General features: G+C 42.1%; 1 protein-coding gene and 1 long non-coding RNA gene across 2 annotated transcripts in view; one reads left to right on the forward strand and one right to left on the reverse strand.

The window, feature by feature from the left end:
• Positions 1-20,942, reverse strand: part of pcsk1 (proprotein convertase subtilisin/kexin type 1) — a 62,119-nt gene that overhangs the window by 29,067 nt on the left and 12,110 nt on the right. Inside the window, exons 2-6 of the mRNA XM_059969060.1 lie at positions 18,013-18,117; positions 16,874-16,996; positions 14,677-14,823; positions 10,575-10,651; positions 5,087-5,175 (exon numbers count right to left, since the gene is read on the reverse strand). Of these exons, the coding sequence (XP_059825043.1) occupies positions 5,087-5,175; positions 10,575-10,651; positions 14,677-14,823; positions 16,874-16,996; positions 18,013-18,117 (541 nt within the window). The remainder of the gene's footprint in view (positions 1-5,086; positions 5,176-10,574; positions 10,652-14,676; positions 14,824-16,873; positions 16,997-18,012; positions 18,118-20,942) is intronic.
• LOC132393649 (uncharacterized) lies at positions 6,415-20,196 on the forward strand. The gene is made up of 3 exons (XR_009512019.1): positions 6,415-6,429; positions 8,821-8,961; positions 20,100-20,196. It is a non-coding gene; the product is annotated as an uncharacterized LOC132393649 (long non-coding RNA).

The raw sequence follows: 20,942 nt of genomic DNA on the forward strand, positions 1-20,942 counted from the left end.
AAAGGTCAAAGAATGCAGGACTGAAGGTGTTGTATTTAAATACATGTAGCATTTGGAATAAGGTGGCCAAACTCGTGGCACAATTGGGCATCACTGAGTCGTGGCTAAAAAAAGGTCATAGTTGGGAGATTAATATCAAAAGAACAGGCAGGAAGGCATAGGAAGTGGTGCAGTTCTGTTGGTAAGAAATGGAATTACATTTTTAGAAAGAGGTGGCATAGAGTCAGAGAACGTCGAATATTTGTGTGTGGAGTTAAGAAACTACAAGGATAAAAAAAAACATTATGGGAATCATATATAGGCCTCCAAATAGTAGCCAAGATGAGGGGTTGAGATTACAAAGCAAGCTGGAAAGGGTATGTAATAAGGGTAATGTCACAACTGTGATGGAGAACTTCAATATGCAAGGAGATTGGGAAAATCAGGTTGGTGCTGGATCACGAGAGAGGGTTTTTATTGATTGCCTGTGAGATGGCTTTTTAGGGCAGCCTGTGCTTTGAGCCTACTCGGGGAAGGCTATCGTAGATTGGGTGTTGTGTAATAATCCAGATTTTAATAGGGAGCTTAATGTAAAGGATCCCTTAGGAGGCAGTGATCATAATATGATCGAATTCATACTGCAATTTGAGAGGAGAAGCATAAGTCACATCTGTCAGTATCACAATGGAATACAGGGACTACAAAGGCGTGAGAAAGAAACTTGCCCAGGTGGATTGGAGGGGGCTACTTGCAGGGATGATGGCAGATCAGAGGTGACTGAAGTTCCTGGGAATAGTTCACAAGGCGCAGGATAGATATGTCCAACAGAAAAAGTAGTTCTCAAATGGCAGGGCTAGGCAACCGTGGCTGACAAAGGAAGTTAAGGTCTACATAAAAGCCAAGGAAAGTGGATATAAGGTAGCAAATGTGACTGGGAAGATGGATGATTGAGAAGTTTTTAAAATCCAACGATAGGCAACTAAAAAGCCATGAGAAAGAAAAAGATGAACTATGAGGGCAATTAGCCCAATAGTATAAAACAGGATAGCAAAAGTTTTTTCAGTTATATAAAGAGTAAAAGGGGACTGAGAGTTGATATTGGACCACTGGAAAATGATGCTGGTGAGATAGTAATGGGGAACAAAGAAATGGTGCATGAACTTAGTAAGTACTTTGCACCAGTTTTCACTGTGGAATACATTAGCAGTGTGTGAGAGATCCGTAAGTGTCAGGGAGCAGGAGTGAATCCTATTGCAATTACAAAGGAAAAAGTGCTAGAAGGGATGTGTTGTCTTTGGAGACAGTCCAGATGAGGTTCACGAGGTTGATTCCAGTAATGAAGGGGTTATCATATGAGGAGCGTTTGGCAGCTTTGGGCCTGTACTCACTGGAATTTAGAAGAACGTAGGAGGATTTCTTTGAAACCTACTGAGTGTTGAAAGGACTAGATAAGGTGGATGTGGAGAGGAACTCGAGGGCATTGCCTTAAAATTGAGGGGTGACCTTTTAGAACAGAGTTAAGGAGGAATTTTTTTAGCCAGAGAGTAGTGAATCTGTCAAATGCTCTGCCACAGACTGCGGTGGAGGCCAAGTCTGTGGGTAAATTTAAAGCAAATATTGATAGTTTCCTGATTGGTCAGGGCATCAAAGGTTATGGCGGGAAGGCAAATGTTTGGGGTTGAGTGGAATCCGGGATCAGTCATGATGGAATGGTGAGCAGACTCAATGGGCTGAATGGCCTAATTCTGCTCCTTTGTCTTATGGTCTTATGGTTGGGAAAAGGGGAATGGAGAGGGAAGGGAGCAGGAAGCACCAGAGAGACATTCTGTAATGATCAATACACCAATTGTTTGGAATCAAACAACCTTGCCTGGTGTCTCAGGGCTGTGAGTGTCTGCCACAGAGGCACATTGGCTCCTCCTGATGCCATCCTGATTTGATGCTACTTGTGTGGAGCCCCCAATTTCTCCCTGTAGCCTTCAGTACAAATATTTACTGATGGATTTAATTGTGACTGTAAATTAGTACCAGTATGTTAAAAGCAAAAAAAAATTAAAGGGAAATGCACACAAAATGCTGGAGGGTATCAGCAGGTCAGGAAGCGTCAATGGAAAGGAATAAAGAGTCAACATTTCAGGTTGAGACCCTTCATCACAACCATAAATTTCTTTCCATGTTGCTGAGTCTCTCCAGCATTGTGCCCCGGCACTCCTTCTCTGCCACCTGTCCGGCACCCCTCCACCCTCACCATTCCCAACATCCTTGGCTCCCACCAGATTTACAAACTCATTCTCTGAACATTGTTAAACATAGTGTTGTGCAAAAGTCTTAGGCATCCTAGCTATATATATTTGTGCCTGAGACTTTTGCACATAATGGATTACAAATATTCTGCATGATTACGACTTCTACATAGTACTGTGCATATCCATCAGCTCCCCTTTGATTTTTAAACAAAAGAAATTCTGAAAATAGTGGAAATCCAGAGCAATTCTCATTCTCTCTCTCTCTCTCTCTCTCTCTCTCTCTCTCTCTCTCTCTCTCTCTCTCTCTCAAAAGTGGCATCAAATCAGGATGGCATCAGAAGGAACCACTGTGCCTCTGTGCCACCTTAATCATTTTGGTTATTGATATTTTTCACTTTCCTAATTTCTTTCCCTTTCTTGTAATCTCAGACAACTGCCTGCCGGTTACAGTGGCAGGAATGGATGTGCTTGGTTGCACGTGTGTCTTGGCTTAAAAAGGCATCCTCTGTTGACATTACCACATGACTGCACACTAGAGGTTAACTCAGCTGAACCCAGCTTTTCCCTTCTCAAGATCTTCCACTCATCTTTCACAACAGTGACAAAACAGTGGCAACTGCACTGATTTTTGGAGTAGCCAAAGAGTAGTTCCATAGGACAATGCCAGGAATTAATTATATTGAAAACAGATAAACGAAGTTTGACAGCGATGTTCAAAAATATGATGAGACTTTGAAGAGGGTGGTCACCTCAACACTGAACCGATTCCATAACCTATGGACTCACTTTCAAGGACTCTACAATTCATGTCTCAGTATTATTTACTTACTTATTTATTAATTTTTTTGTGTTTGCACAATGTGTCTTCTTTTGCACATGGGTTGCTTGTCAGTGTGTGCTTATGTTTAATTTTTTCATTGATTCTGCTATATTTTCTTTGTCCTACTGTGATTGCATGCAAAAACTGAATCTCAGGGTAGTATATAGTGACATATCTGTACTTCGATAATAAATTAATTCTGACATTTGGAATGCTGAAGTTCCTTATTAAAACCACAAAATCAATCAAATTAAATGAGTTTTTACATTATCATTCCTATAATTTTCAGGAAGGAAACTACAGATATTTACCTATATGGGCAAACTTCTTGGATTAGTTCTGGGAGAAGGAAATTAAAACAGGGTTATTAAAAATTTCTGCCAAAAAGCTCTTTACAATAGCTTATTTTGAAGTGTCGTCTCTATGGTAGTAGTGTGAGTGAATGCAACTCTGAGCTGCATTTTAAAAAAACCACTCATGGACATCAAATTGGAAGTGACCAATTAATCTATTTTGGATGAAGCTATTTAATTAATTTCTTTAGCTAGGGCTCACTCAAATGGGAGACAAGTAACTAATTATTACTGGAGATAACAATGGAGTCCTTATTGTAAGTACTTATTATAAAGACAACCATCTTGAATAGGCTTGGATGGTCAATAAAGGTTTGAGCTGTCTAGGCCCTAGGCCCAGATTTACCAAATGAGTTTCATGCCAGTCTGAACTTCCCTGGAGCAAAGGCAGATGGAATATCCCACTGGTCCTCCACACCCTCAAGGCAAGGCCAGATAATGACATGAGTTGCTGGTGGCAAAATGCATAATCTGTGACCCTAACAGATGACAAAAATCAGAGAAAGAGCTATAAATGAATTTTAAAAGTTTTTAAATATCCCCCATATTCAAAGATATTTAAAAACTAAGAAAATATATCTGTAAATGATTAAGCAATTTAAATGTTAGATTCAGGGTTCAAGATTGTTTATTGTTGTTCTGTCGTACACGAGTGTAAGGACAACGAAATGATTGTTAATCAGGGCCCAAAGCAGCATTAAAACAAAGTGAACATAAAAACACAATAAAAAAACAAAAAATCACAATAAAAGCAATCATATGAAACATAAAGAATGACTAACTTTTATACATAGACTGATTGTATGTACGTATGTAAAGTGATTTTAGGTGGTGTATGTAGGGGTGGCTGGGTGTGTTAATGGGTGTAAGTATTGAACTGCCTGACAGATTTTCAATGAGATATGCATCATTTAATTTAAACATTCAAAGGAACATATATGAATACTTACCAAAAGCAGAAGGCTAAACCAAAATTAATTCAAAGCTTATTTTCTTCCCTCCCTCTCCCCTCTTCTTCTATTTCACACTCTGGCCTCTTACCCTTTCTCACTTGCCTGTTACCTCCCCCGGGTCCCTCCTCCTTCACTTTCTCCTACTGTCCACTCTCCTCTCCTATAAGGTTCCTTCCTTCTCCAGACCTTTGCCTTTCCCACGCATCTGGCTTCATCCATTACCTTCTAGCCATCCTCCTTCCCTACCCCCGTCTTACTATTCTGGTGTCTTCCCCCTTCCTTTCCAGTCCTGATGAAGGCTCTTGGCCCGGAACTTCGACTGTTTACTCTTTTCCACAGATGCTGCCTGGCCTGCTGAGTTCCTCCAGCATTTTGTGTGTGTTGCTTTGGATTTCCAGCATTTGCAGACTTCCTCGTGTTTACCAAAACTCATTTGTTCCTTTACTTCCTAATCCATAGGCCTCTAATTCCATTTACAAACAATTGGGTAACCCATCCTGACCTGGCGCAGGATCTAACACTCTGGACTTTACATTCCAAAGTGCACACAGGGCTGTACGGTTATTAAAAAAGTGAGTCACCAGCAAAACTGAGTGGAATTCAAACAAGTAAATATTAATTTTAGACGAGAGTCCAAGAGTAAAGAAAATCTACATATTTTCCTCCATTTACAAATAGAGTCATGGAGTTATGTACACAGGTTCTTGGACCAGGAGCATTTCTCCAACTTTGTACCTCCAACTTTGGAATTGAACGCCACTCCTACTCCGCATTTCTTGTTGTTGGCCTGCATTGCGATTTCCCCAGCACATCTGGTGCCATGCCTGCAACAAATAAAGCAGATCTGAATCGGTCAAATCTGGAAGAGAAATGGCAGCCGGTTAATTTTGTCACTGTGTTATACGCAGCTTAGGGCACAAAATGTACTCGAGGGTAACGCCGCACATATTTACAAAAAGTTCAGTGCAGAAATGTAAAATGCCTCTCTTGATTGTGAGCCAACAGAAACAACACTCTGGCAGCAAAAGTACAGCTAACTTTTTTTTAAAAGAGACATATAGCACAGTGACTGGCCCTTCGGATCTAATGAGCCCAATTGTACCCGTGTGACCAAACAACCCACTGACCCGTACGCCCTTGGAAAGTGGACGCGATCTGGAGTACCCAGAGGTAATCCACGCGGTCACGGATTCCTTACAAACAGTGGCGGGAATTGAACCCAGGCCGCCGGCGCTGAAAAGTGCTTCGCTGCCGAGACGCCCTAGTGGTTGGCGTCAAGAACATTTGTTGACGGGCAGGTAACTAGTGGCATTGCTGAAGTTGGGTCCAACGCTTAAGCTGGCATCTTTCATCTTTTTACATGAACGTCATGGAAACGTCTTCAAAGGTTTTGCATGGGCACGAAATTCTATGCCCCAGGTAAACCTGAACGAGCCGCTGAAGCCTTCAGATTGTGGCAATGTTTGTAAACAAGGAAAGCCTTCTTTCCTCAAACAATCAAGGAAAATGAATGAGGTGTTTCCATTATTTGCCTCTGGATCTTTGTAGAAGTTTTTCACCTCATGGCGATAAAAGATTATTTAGTTTCCTCCGAGCTATAGAATCATGGAGTTGTAGGACCCTACAGCACGGAGACAGACCCTTTGGCCCATCTAGTCCATGCCAAACTCTTATTTTGCCAAGTCCCTTTGATTTGTACCTGAAGTATAGCCCTCCCATACACGTTCTTATGCAAACAGGTCCATGTCCACCACTTCTGCTGGCAGCTCGTTTCATACTCTCACCACCCTCTGTGTGAAGAGGTCCCCCTCACGTTCCCCTTAAACATTCCACCCTTCACTCCTGCCCCATGACCTCATAATTTTGTATACCTCTATCAAACCTGCCCTCATTTTCCTGCACTCCAGGGAATAAAATCCTAACCTGTTCATTTTTTTCTCTCTAATTCAGGTCCTCAAGTCCCACCAACACATTGGTAAATCTTCTCTGTACTCTCTCAGACCTACTGATATCTTTCCTGTAGGTAGGTGACCAGAATCTAAAACCCTTCAGCGCTGTGTGTTAGAAAAGAACTTTATGTAAGTAAATTTAAAAAAAAATTTCCTTCTCCTCAAATGTACAATGGCTGACTGAATCATCAATCATTCTCTAAGATGGTCTTCATTCCCCTCCTCACAGAGATCACTGCACTGAGGTGCCTTGTGAGAACGGCTTTGCCGGATTTCTGGAATCAGAATGTGGACGTTATGCATTTGTCCTTCATATAGGCAAGTTAACATCATCCCACATGAAGAGAGGCAAACAGAACCTGTTTCCAGCATGTCCTCTGTTTACTACCACTGCTGCAGGCAGAAAATATAGCTGAGCGTTTCTGGCATTCAGCGATGCCAAGAGCTTTAGAGAGGAACTAGAAGTTTATTTTCCCAACAGCTGAAATTGAAGTGGGACAACTGTGACATTCTAAACACAGATTCTGCAGATGCAGGAAATCCAGAGCAACACACACAAAATGCTGGAGGAACCCAGCAGGTCAGGCAGCATCTATGGAGGTGAATGAGCAGCTGACATTTGGGCCGAGTCCCTTCATCAGGGCTGGATAGGAAGGTGTAGGAGCCAGAGCAAGGTGTGTGGGGGGGGGGGGAGCAGAAGGAGTACAAGCTGGCAGCTGATAGGAGAAGCCAGATGAGGGGGAAGGTAGGTGGGTGGGAGAGGGAAAATGAAGTAAGAAGCTGGGAGGTGATAGGTGTAAGAGGTAAAGCTCTCAAGAAGTAGGAATCTTATAGGAGGGGAGAGTGGACCCTTGGAGAAAGAAAAGGAGGAGGGGCAGCAGATGGTGATGCAGTCTGGTTTTCTCAGTCCCAATGAAGGGTCTGTGCTCAAGACTTAACTCTTTATTCCTCTCTTTGGATGCTGCCTGACCCACTAAGTTCCTCCGGCATTTTCTGCGTGCAATATTCTAACCCAGGCAGGTTCTGGCAAATTCTCTAAATCTTTGCGTGGCCTATCTTGACTCCTGGTGGTGTAGCAGAGGGCTACTCCTTCACCCAACTGATCCGAGGGAGGGGGCTGGGGTGGGGGGGTCATCTAGTTAGACTGCAAGTGGGACAAGCACCTGTTTGAAGTTTATCAATGCTCATACAAATGATGCAAAACTGTACAAACATCACTGTTGCCGAGAACACTCTGTCTTGTAACAGGAAGCAAACAAGGCTGTGGTTAAAAGCCTAAGGAAATAGCGATATTACTGGTTGTTTGCGTACTGCTGGCAGCAAGTCCAGAGATTCACTGAGGGAATTAGAAAGCCCTGCAGTGAATCTAATTGTCTATGTCTGATACAAAAAACGGTTCAAGTGAGATATGAATAATTCTGCTACCACACCATTATGTATTTGGGCATGAATGCTTGCTGAGTAGCCAGCTGGTGGCATCAGCGCTGGACTCCGGGGCGAGAGGTCCCGAGTTCGAATCCAGCCGGCTCCCTTGCACACTCTCCTATCCGTGCCTGCGTTGAGTGTCGAGCTAGCAAGTCGACCTCGTAAAAAAAACCTGGAGAGGGATGGTTCCAAGACTCACTGTACGACGAGCACACCAAAACGATCGGAGCAAAGCTTGTCATGATGGCACCACGATGACTCCACCAGGAGTTAAGGGTGCACACACACACATACATACACACACACACACACACACACACACACACACACACACGCTGAGTAGTAGATTAATTTACGACACCTCGCTGTTATGAAAGACCTACATTAGTTACCTGTTTTCATTAACAGAAGGTGTTTTCACTGTTGCGAAAAAAGGCAAGACACGAGAAAGGCAGCGCACGCCGAGCAGCCGAGCCCCTCCCCCGGCACTGCATTCTAGCCGGCATTGCTTAAACACGTGCCTGTGAGCATCTGTGCTTTATGTCGATTTATTTTGTGCATCCCTTAGCAAGATGAGTTCTGAGGTATCGGAAAAGCCTAAAAGAGCTCATAAGGGTGTTACACTTAGTGGAAAACTAGACATAATTAAGCGTTTCGATCGTGGTGAATGAAGTAAGGACATAATGAGTCTGGCTAAGGGTTTGTGGAAGTTGACGAAGATGATGTTGAAGAGGTTTTGGCATCCCATGACCAAGAATTGACAGATGAAGAGCTGATGAAGAGGAAAGGATAACAATCGAAATCGAACACAGTAGCGAACGGCCTGCAAGTGAAGACGTCCAGGAACTGAACGTGAAGTAGTTGCGTGAGATTTTCGCTGCATTTGACAACGCCGCAATGATTGCAAAAAAGTATGACTTTAATTTTGAAAGGGTAAGTATGTTTAGGGCATATTTGCAGGATGGTTTGAGTGCTTACAAAGAAATGTATGATAGAAAAATGCGCGAGGCTAAGCAGTCAAGCATACTGTCATTTTTCAAGATTTTCACATCAGCCACAGCAGACGATGAACCTCAACCTTTGATATTACGGCAGGCAGACATAGAAGAAGGTGACCTGCCTGCCCTGATGGAAACAGACGACGATGAGATGACACCCCAGTCTCCTCTACCTCCCACCACCCCAACCTCCGACAACTCAGCCATCATCAGTGTGCCTGCTGGCTCCCCGATTCCGGTATGTGATACTACACTGTACATACATTATTTCTACTTTATATAGGCTGTGTATTTTTATGTGTTATTTGGTATGATTTGGCAGCTTCATAGCTTAAAGATTACTGGAGAGAGTGCTTCTGCTGAGAGCACTTGTATCAAGAGCCCTTGCGTGAGATTTTCACTACGGTGGACAGTGCTGCAATGATTACAGAAAAGTATTTCTACTTTATATAGGCTGTGTATTTATCACATCATTCCTGCTTTTACTATATATTAGTGTTATTTTAAGTTTTTTGTGTTATTTGGCATGATTTTGTAGGTTATTTTTTGGGTTTGCGAACGCTTGCAGATTTTTCCCATATAAATAAATAGTAATTGCTTCTTCACTTTACGACATTCCGGCTTATGAACCGTTTCATAGGAACGCTCTACCTTCGGATAGCAGGGGAAACCAGTACTTCTGATTCTTGACATAGACACTTTACTAGGTACACTTGCTCATTAATGCAAGTATCTGATCAGTCAATCATGTGTCAGCAACTCAATGTGTAAAAGCATGCAGACATGGGCAGGAGGTTCAACTGTTGTTCAGACCAAACATCAGAATGGGGAAGAAATGTGATGTGAGTGACTTTGACCCTGGAATGATCATTGGTGCCGTACTGGCCATTTTGAGTATCTCAGAAACCTCTGATCTCCAGGGATGTTCACGCACAACAGTCTCTAGAGCTTACAGAGTATGGTGTGATAAACAAAAAGAGATACAGTGGGCAGCAACTCTGTGGGTGAAAATGCCTTGTAATGACAGTGGTCAGAGGAGAATGGCCAGACTGGTTCAGGCTGACAGAAAGTAAACAGCAACTCAAAGAACCACGCATTACAATGGCGGTAAGAGCATCTTTGAATGCACAACACTTTAAACCTTGAAGTGGATGGGCTGCAGGAGCAGAAAGAAGACCATACACTCAGTAGCCTTTTTATTAAGTAAAGGACATGCGTAGTAAAGTGGCTACTGAGCATAGTAGCATCGTGGTTAGCACAGTTCTTTACAGTAACAGGTGACTCAGGTTCAATTCCAGCCGCTGCCTGTAAGGAGTTTGTACACTTTCCGCGTGGGTTTCCTCTGGGTGCTCCAGTTTCCTCCCACTATCCAAAGACGTAACGGTTGGTAGGTTAATTGATCATTGTAAATTGTCCCATGATTAGGCTAGAATTAAATTGGGGGATTGCTGGGTGACATGACTCTAAGGGCCAGAAGGGCTTACTTCACACTGTATCTCAATAAAAAATAAAATTTAATAGGATTTAGCTTTTCATTTGGAGAACATTGTGTAATTCAAATGAATTTAAATTTTCTCCTGCTAAAAGATTAAATATATTTTTAATATGAAGATGAGAGAAAGATTTCATTTAGTGCTAACAACAACATTTTCCCCATTTATGAAAGAAACATCCCTCTACAGTTATGGTCAATAGGCAAACACAAATGCTTCAGGAGTTTCCCGGAACTGCAATAACTTTGTGTTTTATGTTCCAGCAAACTTTGAATCTCTTTCAAATTAATCTCATTTCAGACTATCTCACCATCTTGGCATTTGGGTAACTTCAGAGTTCTTATATTGGTAAACTTACTTATTCTCATTAGTTGGGTCATATCTAGGAAAGGGATCTGGGTCATTGTCGTTAAAGTCATAGCTTGCTTCTGGATCCTATAGAAAGAAAAAGAGAAGAATAAATTCATTAGTCATCAGTTATCACCAGTTGTTGCTCAATTTTGGAATTTTATATATTTGATGTAGCTTATTGCTTGGGAGATTTCAAGTTCAGGGCCCAGAAGATCTATATAGAAAGCTGCACAATTTCTGTGGGAAATACATAAAATTTCTTCAGAAAACTGAATCACAGGGCAATCATTTATTATGCGTCACAGCATCAATTACTTTGCATATTCACAAACACAGGCACTGAGAAATGTACAGGCCACACAAGCCTGAAGATACCTCCACCAGATTAAATTCCATATCTATGGTGCAGCCTTGCTGAAGATTCAAGATAAGACTAGCTCCATTTATCTGAAATGTGTTGTTTTGCCTCGATGATTAATCCAGTCTGAGGATGTGTTGGGTGGGGAGCAGCCTTCAAGTGTCGCCATGCTTCTGGTGCCAACTTAACATGCCCGCAGCTCAAGAACCCTAACCCTAACCGCCCATCTTTGGAATGTGAGAGGACACCAGAGCACCCAGTCCACAGAGAGAACATGCGATCTCTGGGCAGGAATTGAACCCTGAAAGGTGATTGCCGGGGCTGTAAAGCGATTGCAACCACCGTGCTGCTCATGAATGTGAGCTTATCCGCTGCCTGAGCAGGCCTCAGCCTCTCAAATCTACCACGAGCAACTGGGTGTGGGTGTACCTTCAAGTTATAAACATGTTTCTTGCCGTGATTCCTTTGGCCACGTACCCCATTGCAAATTCCACCGACTGTAACTTCACTTGCTCCGCCGACCAACAGTCATGATCTCAGATTCGGAATCAGAGTTATTAGCACTGGCAAATGTCATGAAATCTGTTGTTTAGTGGCAGCAGTACTGTGCAAGACAGTAAAATTACTTTCAATAAATAGTGCAAAAGAGTAATAGAGAGGTGGCAATCGTGGGCCATTCTGAAATCTGATGGCAGAGGGAAGGGAACTGTTCTTGAAATGGTGAGTGTGGGTCTTCTGGCTCCTGTACCTACTCCCCAAACCAAGGTGGTAGTGAGAAGAGGGTATGTGATGGACGCCATCATCTTGAGACTCCACCTTTTCAAGACGTCCTTAATAGAGGCGATGATGGGGCTGGCTGAGTCTACAGCCCCGTTAGTCTCTTTCAACCCTGCACGTTGGTCCCTCCATACTTGGCGGTGATGTAACCATTCAGAATATTCTCCACGGTACATCTGCAAAAACGTGCAAGAGTCTTTGGTGGCACAGTAGATCTTCTTAGCTTCCAATGAAGTGGAGAGGTGACATGACTTCTTCGTGATTGCATCAATGGAGAGGTCCAACAAAACCTAGTCCACCAATGCTTCACCTTCTGCTCTGACGTTCAGACCTGCTGGATTGATTGCCAGTCCATCCTCACTCCAGTTTGCGTTGGGCATCATGCACAAAACTTGCCTTGACCCACGGGTCATCACACACCTCTCCCAACAGGGTGAAATATCTTAGCCCGGGCCTAGAGAGGACCTTAAAAAGTACAGTTGTGAATAGTTTTTATTCGTTTCCTCTATCATAAACCTTTGTTCCATTTGCTCCATTCAAATAAAAGCAGATTGTTGCAAACCGTGGCAAAACTTGGACCTCACTTAGCTTAGGCTGATTCAAGATTCAAATTTATCTTTCACTTGGACATCAAAACACTCACCAACATACCTGAGGGCTGCTTGCAAGTGTCAACACGTATTCTAGTGCCAACATAGCCTGCCCACAATGCTTGTCAGAACAACACAGAAAACAACAAGCAACAAAACAACAACAGCAAGACAAACCGCACTCCTCCATCCCACTCACCCTCATTCACAGTCGTCCAATTTCCTTCTTTGGTCTCCAGCCTTCAGTGTACTCAGATAGGCCGACATTGGGCCTTTGATTACCCCAGCGGACTCGCAGGGATTCACAGACTCGGGGTTGCGACCAACGAGCCTCAGCTTCCAATTCAACCCTCGTCATCAACCCGGTGACCTGCCGATCACTGAATACTGGGCCTCAAGCTCCATACACGTTGGTGATGCGACCCCAAACACGAGGCCTCAAACTCTGATCCATCTAATTCCCAAGCCCAGGGGTTCATCAGACCTCGTTCCTGCTGTCCTGAACCCCCCGATAACTTTCAGACCCTGAACTAGCAATGGCCGAACTTGGCACAGATCTTGTGAGTGGCCACAAGTTGCTGGCCTGTCACAAGAGGGCCAGGGAATGATTACTTCCAACAAGAGAGAGTCTAGCCACCTCCCTTTAATATTTAGCAGCATGACCAGTTAGGCCCCTACCAGCAATCACCATAACATTAACGGGAGCTGCTGAATAAACCTCTCAGCAGGACAAGCAGGTTGGAGGCCAAGTGTTCTACTTCAGGTTACTCAGCTTCTGGCTCTCCACCTTTTTGAGGCATCAGCCTATGAAGATGTCCTCAGTGCTAGGGAAGCTAATTTCCATGATGGAGTTGTCAGAGTTTACAACTTTCTGCAGCTTTTTCTGATCCTGTGTAGTGGCCAGTTAGAATGCTCTCCAAGGTACATCTGCAGAAGAATCCTTGGTGACATGCCAAGAGTCCTCAAGCTCCTAGTGAAATATTGCTGCTGTCGTGCCATCTTTGTCATTGCCCTGGACAGGTTTGCAGAGATAGTAACAGCCAGGAGCTTGAAACCGCTCATCCTTTCCACCCCTGATCTCTTGACGAGGGCTGGTGTGTTTTCCCTTGACTTCTCCTTCCCTCCACTAGCCTCTAGGTCATCAATGGGCAAGGTGTAGCGGAAAGCCAATGAAGCAGGTGGTGGATGCTCACATGAGCAGCTGGTACATAGCGCAAGACCTGCTTCTGCGATCTTTGAAGCCACTCAGACAATCTCTGAAGAGTATTGATAATGACTGGGGTCACCCGTCTTGTAAGTACACTGCCCGGGAGAAGGCAATGGCAAACAACTTCTGTAGAAAAATTTGCCAGGAACAATCATGGTCATGGGACCATGATCATTCGACGTGGCACATAATGATGATGATGTGGATGTGGATTACAATAAACCGTAAAATAAACTTGCTGAGAAAACCCCACATGTTCGTTGTGTTTATACCTTTAGACTTTGCTTCAGACAGATAATTTTAAACATAGCTTATCTAACCTAATGCATTTTCAAAATGGAGTAATAGACATGGAAAGATCAATACAATAACTTTGTAATTATTATTGCCTCAATTGTATCTGAAATGTTAAAATAACTTAGGTTATGACAAATATCAATATCAAAACCATTTAATATTATAGTTATCTATACATTATTAATACATGTTAAACTGTTCATTATTGTTCTAATTCTTTTAACACGCTGAAACAAATAAAATGCAATTAAAAGTGAGTTCCTCAAAATTTACTTCCCATATAAGTAAAGAAGGTATATACAGTACTGTGTAAAATTCTTATGCACATGTAAAAATTCTATAAAGTGAAAATGTTTTCCAAAATAATGATATGAAAAGTTTCTGAATATTAAAACAATTACAATAAAGAGTAGTAAACAGATTAAAAACTAAATTAAATCAATATTTGGTGTGACCTCCCTTTGCCTTTAAAATTACACAGTCATGCAGTTTTATAAGAAAATTGTCAGTTAGGTTGTTCCAAGCATCTTGGAGAACCCGCAATCTTTGGCTGTCTTGCTTGCTTCCTTCTCTCCAGGAAATCCCAGACAGCCTCGATGACGTTGAGATCAGGGCCCTGCGGAGGCCATACCGTCTGAAACTATATTTTAAGAAATCAAGAGTGCTTAAGACTTTTGCACAGCACTGTATATCAATGCCGGGTTAGAGTTATCAAGTTGTGAACATGCCATGCTGGTGCCGGAAGCAGGCTGCCCAGCACAATACTCACTGATTTGATTTGAAGCAAATGACATGCAGTATGTTTTGATGTACATGTGACAAATAAAGCTAATCTTTAAGATCTTTTATTTTTAAATACAAAACTTTCAGTTTGACTCACATAATTTGCTTTGATATCTGTATGGTTCCATTCCAATCCATCATCCAGCACGGTAAGCACAACTCCTTTCCCAGTTATACCTTTTTTCCACACTGGGATTACATGAAGGTCCAATTTTGGGAGGGACGATGAAGTCCTTGTATCTTGCTTTAGGAACAAGGATATGTAAAATATTATATATTTGCCTTTTACTTTTAGCTTTTATAACAAGTACCTTCTCTCAAGGTGAGTTCTCTTTTAAGTTAACACCTTTGAGCAGCATGCAATTTATTTGTAGACAAATAATTGAGAGTTGTGGGTGGATGTTGAGAGCTCGTTGAATCATAGCTTACAAAAATGTACCTTGATCTCTGCAGAAATTACCAGGAAGAATGACTCATCGGTCTCTGCTCTGCTGTCAGATGGATTTACAAAGATATAGGATCATTTCCTTCCCAATTTCACATTCAAGAATATTCTAAACCTCTTTTTTTTTGCAATAACAAATCAATTCTTCTGTCATTGCCAATCTGTGCACTGTGTATTATTGAAACTGTTTCATGCAATTGACTGAAATCGGTGCAACTGCTAATCCTCGGTGAATAAAATATATTGAGGTACATAAACACAGCCCAAGGCTAATTCGCACAACCCTTCCTATTTGCTTAATTTTTCATCACTTTGGGTGAGTCAGTGACTCCAAATGACGAGTTTGTAATCTTAGCCTTGTTTCAACAAGAGGCCCAAAGCACAGCTAAATATCCTGCGAAGTGACAAGAAATAAAGCACAGACGATCAGAAAACACATTATTGCCTGCCGGGGAAATGGAAATATAACACCAGTGTGTGATAATTGCTCAGTCGAGAAAGATTTGAAATATATTGGCAAAACAGAATGCATCACATGTTCTCCAAATATGGAACACTACTAGACAATTCATAAAACATCAGCAGATATGAGAAAATAGATGCTCTTAACTTCATTTTGGTGCTCTCTGCTCAATTTCAGAGAAAACCTGATGAATATAATCAACAACATGGACAACATCACAGACGAAAGAAAATCTGCAGATGCTGGATCTCCAAGCAACACATACAAAACACAGGAGGAACTCAGCAGGCCAGGCAGCATCTATGGAAAAGAGTACAGTCGACGATTCGGGCCGAGACCCTTTGGCATGCAAGACATCATTTATCAATGACTGGTGCCAATATCTCTGAAATATTTTTTTAGGCATCCGTTAGTCTCGAGAGACCATGGATTTGTGTCTTGGAAAATTCCCAGGGTGCAGGTCTGGGCAGGGTAGTATGGAAGACCAGCAGTTGCCCATGCTGCAAGTCTCCCCTCTCCACGCCACCGATGTTGTCCAAGGGAAGGGCAAGAGCTGATACAGCTTGGCACTGGTGTCCTCGCAGAGCAATGTGTGGTTAAGTGCCTTGCTCAAGGACACAACACGCTGCCTGAGCGAGGCTCGAACTAGTGACCTTCTCTGAAATGGAGTTTGTAAATTAAGCTGGAGGCGTACAAGGCTGCAGATGCTAGAATCTGTAGCCACAAAAATACAAAGTGCTGAAGGAACTCTGCAGGTCAAGCTGCATCTGTAGAGGTAAAGGGATATTCGATGGTTTGGGTTGAGACTCTGCCTCAGGACTTTGTGTGTTGAGGGAAGATAACTGGTATAAGGAGGTGAGAGGGAGTGTTGAGGGAGGGTCTGGTAGACCATGGGTGAAACTGGCTGTGGAAAGGAAAGGAATGAAAGGTGTTGCTCCTCTGTCCTGAGGGTGGCCTCCGCTTTGCACAAGAACGGTAATGGGAATTGAAAAATGTTTGGTTGCGCTCATGGGTTGATAGAAGATGGATGGAGGAGCTAATGTTTACATATCTCACGTAACTTAAGGGACCTCCTCCTATTCCTACACAACCAATAAGACACAACAAAAATATTGCATCTTCTGTTGTTCATGCCAACCGATCAAACATGATTTTCTATTCATTTTCTCAAGTAACTCAGTGCCACCATGCCATCTCTCTGTTATTCCAGAAACAAAATCAAGGGCTAAGAACCATTTTGTTTCATCCTCAAACACTGGAAAATCAGAAGGCGGGATGAAACTGAGGAATTTTTCAGGGAAATAGAATGTTAAAGAATTACCTTAAGCTGTGACTTAAAGTATTCCTATACCTTACATTTTTACTGATACTAATCAAAGCACTCACGAGGTACCATTGTTGATTCCACATGGGATCACTAAACAGTTTCTCTGCCGTGCAGTCTGCACAGTCCCTTAGTGGAGAACGCTTACTTCGTTGCTTCTGGTATTGTTGTTCTGCCCAAGACACCTAGAGAGAGATAAGGAACACAAACAGAACATGGGTGTGACGGTTAAATATGTTACTGTTCACAAGGGAGGTGGAGCACAATTCACTTTTGTTTAAAACTTCCTCCTTTGTTGTTGGTATTGCTGATAATGACAAAAATACATGTACTGGGAACTTCCTCAGCAAAGCCCCACTGTGAGGGCTTTGGAAAAACGTTCATCTGTATGTTTGCATTTCGACTGAAACAGAATCTCTGTGAGTGGAAAGAAGTTTTGGTTTATATTATTTTAATATGCATGAATCAGGGCTTCAAAACACCACCAATAATTAATATAAACCAGGTCTGTCAAAATGCTTTGATTTTGATCTTCTTCAATTCTCCCTCTGATCTTCTTCTCGAACTTCATAAGTTAAAGGTAGAAGTACTTGATGGTGCATAATTCCAGCAGACGACATGCAGACATAAGCAATTAAGGGTAATTGTGCAAATATTCACTTGATTTGGGTATCTCCTCAGCATTTCCCTTTGAGTTATCCTATAACAAACTCCTGATCCTTTTTAATTAGTATTCAAGCTGAAAATGCACAATGGTGGGTGGAGGGGCTGACATGACAGAACTTGATCAACTACTACTTAGCTGTCCACACATTTGGGCTTTCATTATAGTGGTAAGTGGTAAGCTAAGTTATTTCTTCCTGGTTAGAAGCAGCCAACTTCTTTGATTCCAATGGAAAAACAATCAAATGTATTCTAAGTCAGAGGCTCCCAACTCTTTTTATGCTATGGACCAATTACATTAAGCAGGTTTGGAATCCCTGTTCTAAGTGAATGGTCCATCCACTTCAAAGGATTAGCTCGGAAAATGAGTCTCCAAAAGGTGAATACAAAGCTAGATCACATAATTGCAAATTTGGCATTATTCAAACATACAGGATTATTTTTGTGATCTTAATATCAATCATCTGTATTTTCATACAACCGCTATGACATAGAATCGGTTATGCTTTATTTTAATATTTAAGAAGATTAATTATACCCGTTCATCTTGAGATAATCGTTTTGTAATGTGGTCAGCGCTCCTTCGAGATCTTCTTGGATGAACTTTGTGTCGAAGTAGATAATGATTTTTAAGTTCTCCGATCTAAGGGGGTAAAGATGGAAGAGAATGATTGATTTAGATTACATCAAGCAGTAACATAGGATTTCACTCGCGTAGCGTTGCTACTGATTTTACTGCTGATCTCTCTAGGTTCACAACTCATGTAAATGGTTGATTCTTTCTCCTTTTGAGTAAGCTTGAGGTGTCACCCTTCAGGAGTCAACTGCTGAGAACAATCGTATTTTCAGGTGGAGAATCTCACATTAGAAGTGAGCAAGGGCGGATTACCATGATATGTTGTGAAATTTGTTTAACTTTCTGGCAGCAGTACAATGCAATAGATGAACAAAGCTGTGACTTATTCTAGAACACTAGAATACTGCAGCACAGTACAGGCCCTTCAGCCCTCAATGTTGTGCTGACCCATATATTCCTTTAAAAAAAAGTGCTAAACCCACACTACCCTGTAATCCTTTATTTTTCTTTCTTCCATGTGCCTGTCCAAGATGCTCTGAAATACCCCTAAAGTTTTAGCCTCCACCACCATCCCTTGCAAGTCATTCCAGGCACCCACAACCCTCTGTGTAAAAAACTTACCCCTGATGTCTCCCCTAAACTTCCCTCCCTTAACTTTGTACATATGCCCTCTGGCATTTGCTATTTGTGCCCTGGGAAACAAGTGCTGGCTATCCACCCTATCTATGCCTCTCATTATCTTGTAGACCTCTATCAAGTCCCCTCTCATCATTCTACGCTCCAAAGAGAAAAGTCCCAGCTCTGCTAACCATGCCTCATAACACTTGCTTTCCAATCCAGGCAACATCCTGGCAAATCTCCTCTGCACCCTCTCCATAGCTTCCACATCCTTCCTATAATGAGGTGACCAGAACTGAACACAATACTCTAAGTGCGGTCTCACCAGAGATTTGTAGAGTTGCAAGATGACCTCTCTACTCTTGAACTCAATCCCCCTATTAATGAAGCCTAGCATCCCATAGGCCTTCTTAACTATCCTATCAACCTATGCAGCGACCTTGAGGAACGTATGGATTTGAACTCCAAGGTCCCTTTGTTCATCCACACTCTTAAGTAACTGACAATTAATCCTGTACTCAGTCTTCTGGTTTGTCCTTCCAAAATGCATTACAATAAGTATCTATGTATGTATGACACATCTCACTGTATGTTTTGATGTAATGCAATAAATGAATCAATCTCTAAAATCACCTCCACTGATCTATAGAACTAAAGGTAGAATCAGGAAGAGTGTACTGTTGACATTGAGGTTCATTCTAGTCCTGCTTTGAATCATAAAATATTACTCTTAAAGCACTTTGATCCACCCTTTGTGACCTACTGTATGCAATTCACAAGTACTAGTCACTAAAGCTTTTGAATTAAGCAACAAAGTTCACATACTTGGCTTCGAAGACTTTTACACAACTTCTTCTGATATATTCTGCAAAGTGAATGTTTCAGACAGTCACTCAAGAAAGTTATGCTGAGGTTAATTTATGGACTGAAAAAGTTTGGCTGTAAAATCTCCAGTCCCCTCAGCACCCTTGTTGTATTTTCATTGGCACTTGTGCACATAGATTTAAAGTTCAAAACTCCTGTTAATGTCCCTGCTAAGAGCTGCTAGCCCATTAGAGTTGGTGAGCTGCCTCTCCCAAGGGTGTTGCTTGCAGGCAAACTGACACATTTGGGTTAAATGCTTATGTCATTGGTTTGGGGGCGGCTTCCTGACACACTCTATACTCAATGCATTTAGTGTCTGATTGCTCCCAACCTACCCCCAAAAAGGAGTGAGCATCCAGACCACAGCGACTGCAAATATTTAAAAAATCAGAGCAGTTTGTGTGGAGGAGTTCACATCTGTCTAATTTAGTTCAACCTAATGAGGCATAGTGAGGTAGGACAGACCTAGAGAGTGTTGTCCATGTCGAAGTAAATTTATAATACATTTATTATCAAAATACATATATATGTCACCATATACTACCCTGAGATTCTTTTTCTTGCAGGCATACACTGTAAGTGCAAGAAACACACTACAATCAATGAAAAATAACTACATGCTGATGGACAAATAACCAATGTGTGAATGACAGCAAATTGTGCAACACAAAAAGAATAAAAACAAAATAATAATAAATAAATAACAAATATTGAGACTATGTGTTGTGGAAGAGTCCTTGAAAGTGGGTGCATTGCTTGTGGAGTCAGTTCATGTTGGGGTGAGCGAAGTTAACCACACAGAGTCTGGTGGATGTGGAGTTATAACTGGTCCTGAACCTGGTGGTGTGAGTCCTGAGTCTCCTCTGCCTCCTTCCTGATGGCAGCAGTGAGGGGACAGCATGCCCTGGATGGTGGGGTCCCTGATGATGAATGCTTCTTTCAAGTTCAACTTCGTGAATACATTTGTTCATGTTTTGATCAAAATGTTATTAAGGAAAATAAGTCTGCCTGGAATTAGATAAAGTGGGACTGAGAAATACAGAATCATAAAGGCATACGGGGGCCATTTGGCCCAACAGTTGGTACTGGCCCATTGAAGGAGTTCTCCAATCTGTCCATCCTGCTTTGTGCAGGGAGATCCTGCCTCACAAACTTGAAATGCGGTGAACTTAGCAGCGTAGTAGAATTGTAACAGCCAACACATGCAGTGGCAATTTACCTTGAAGTCAACACTAAATAGATGTGAGTGAAGAGGATAACTTCACTCACCCCAGCTCTGAACAGATTCCACAACCTGTGGACTCACTTTCAAGGATCTACAACTCACGTTCTCGGTATTATTATTTTTTTTTTTTGCACAGTTTGTCTTCTTTTACTCATTGGTTGTTTGTCGGTCTTTGTTTGTGCAG

This window comes from Hypanus sabinus, chromosome 5 (assembly GCF_030144855.1).
Source record: "Hypanus sabinus isolate sHypSab1 chromosome 5, sHypSab1.hap1, whole genome shotgun sequence".
Taxonomy (NCBI): domain Eukaryota; kingdom Metazoa; phylum Chordata; class Chondrichthyes; order Myliobatiformes; family Dasyatidae; genus Hypanus; species Hypanus sabinus.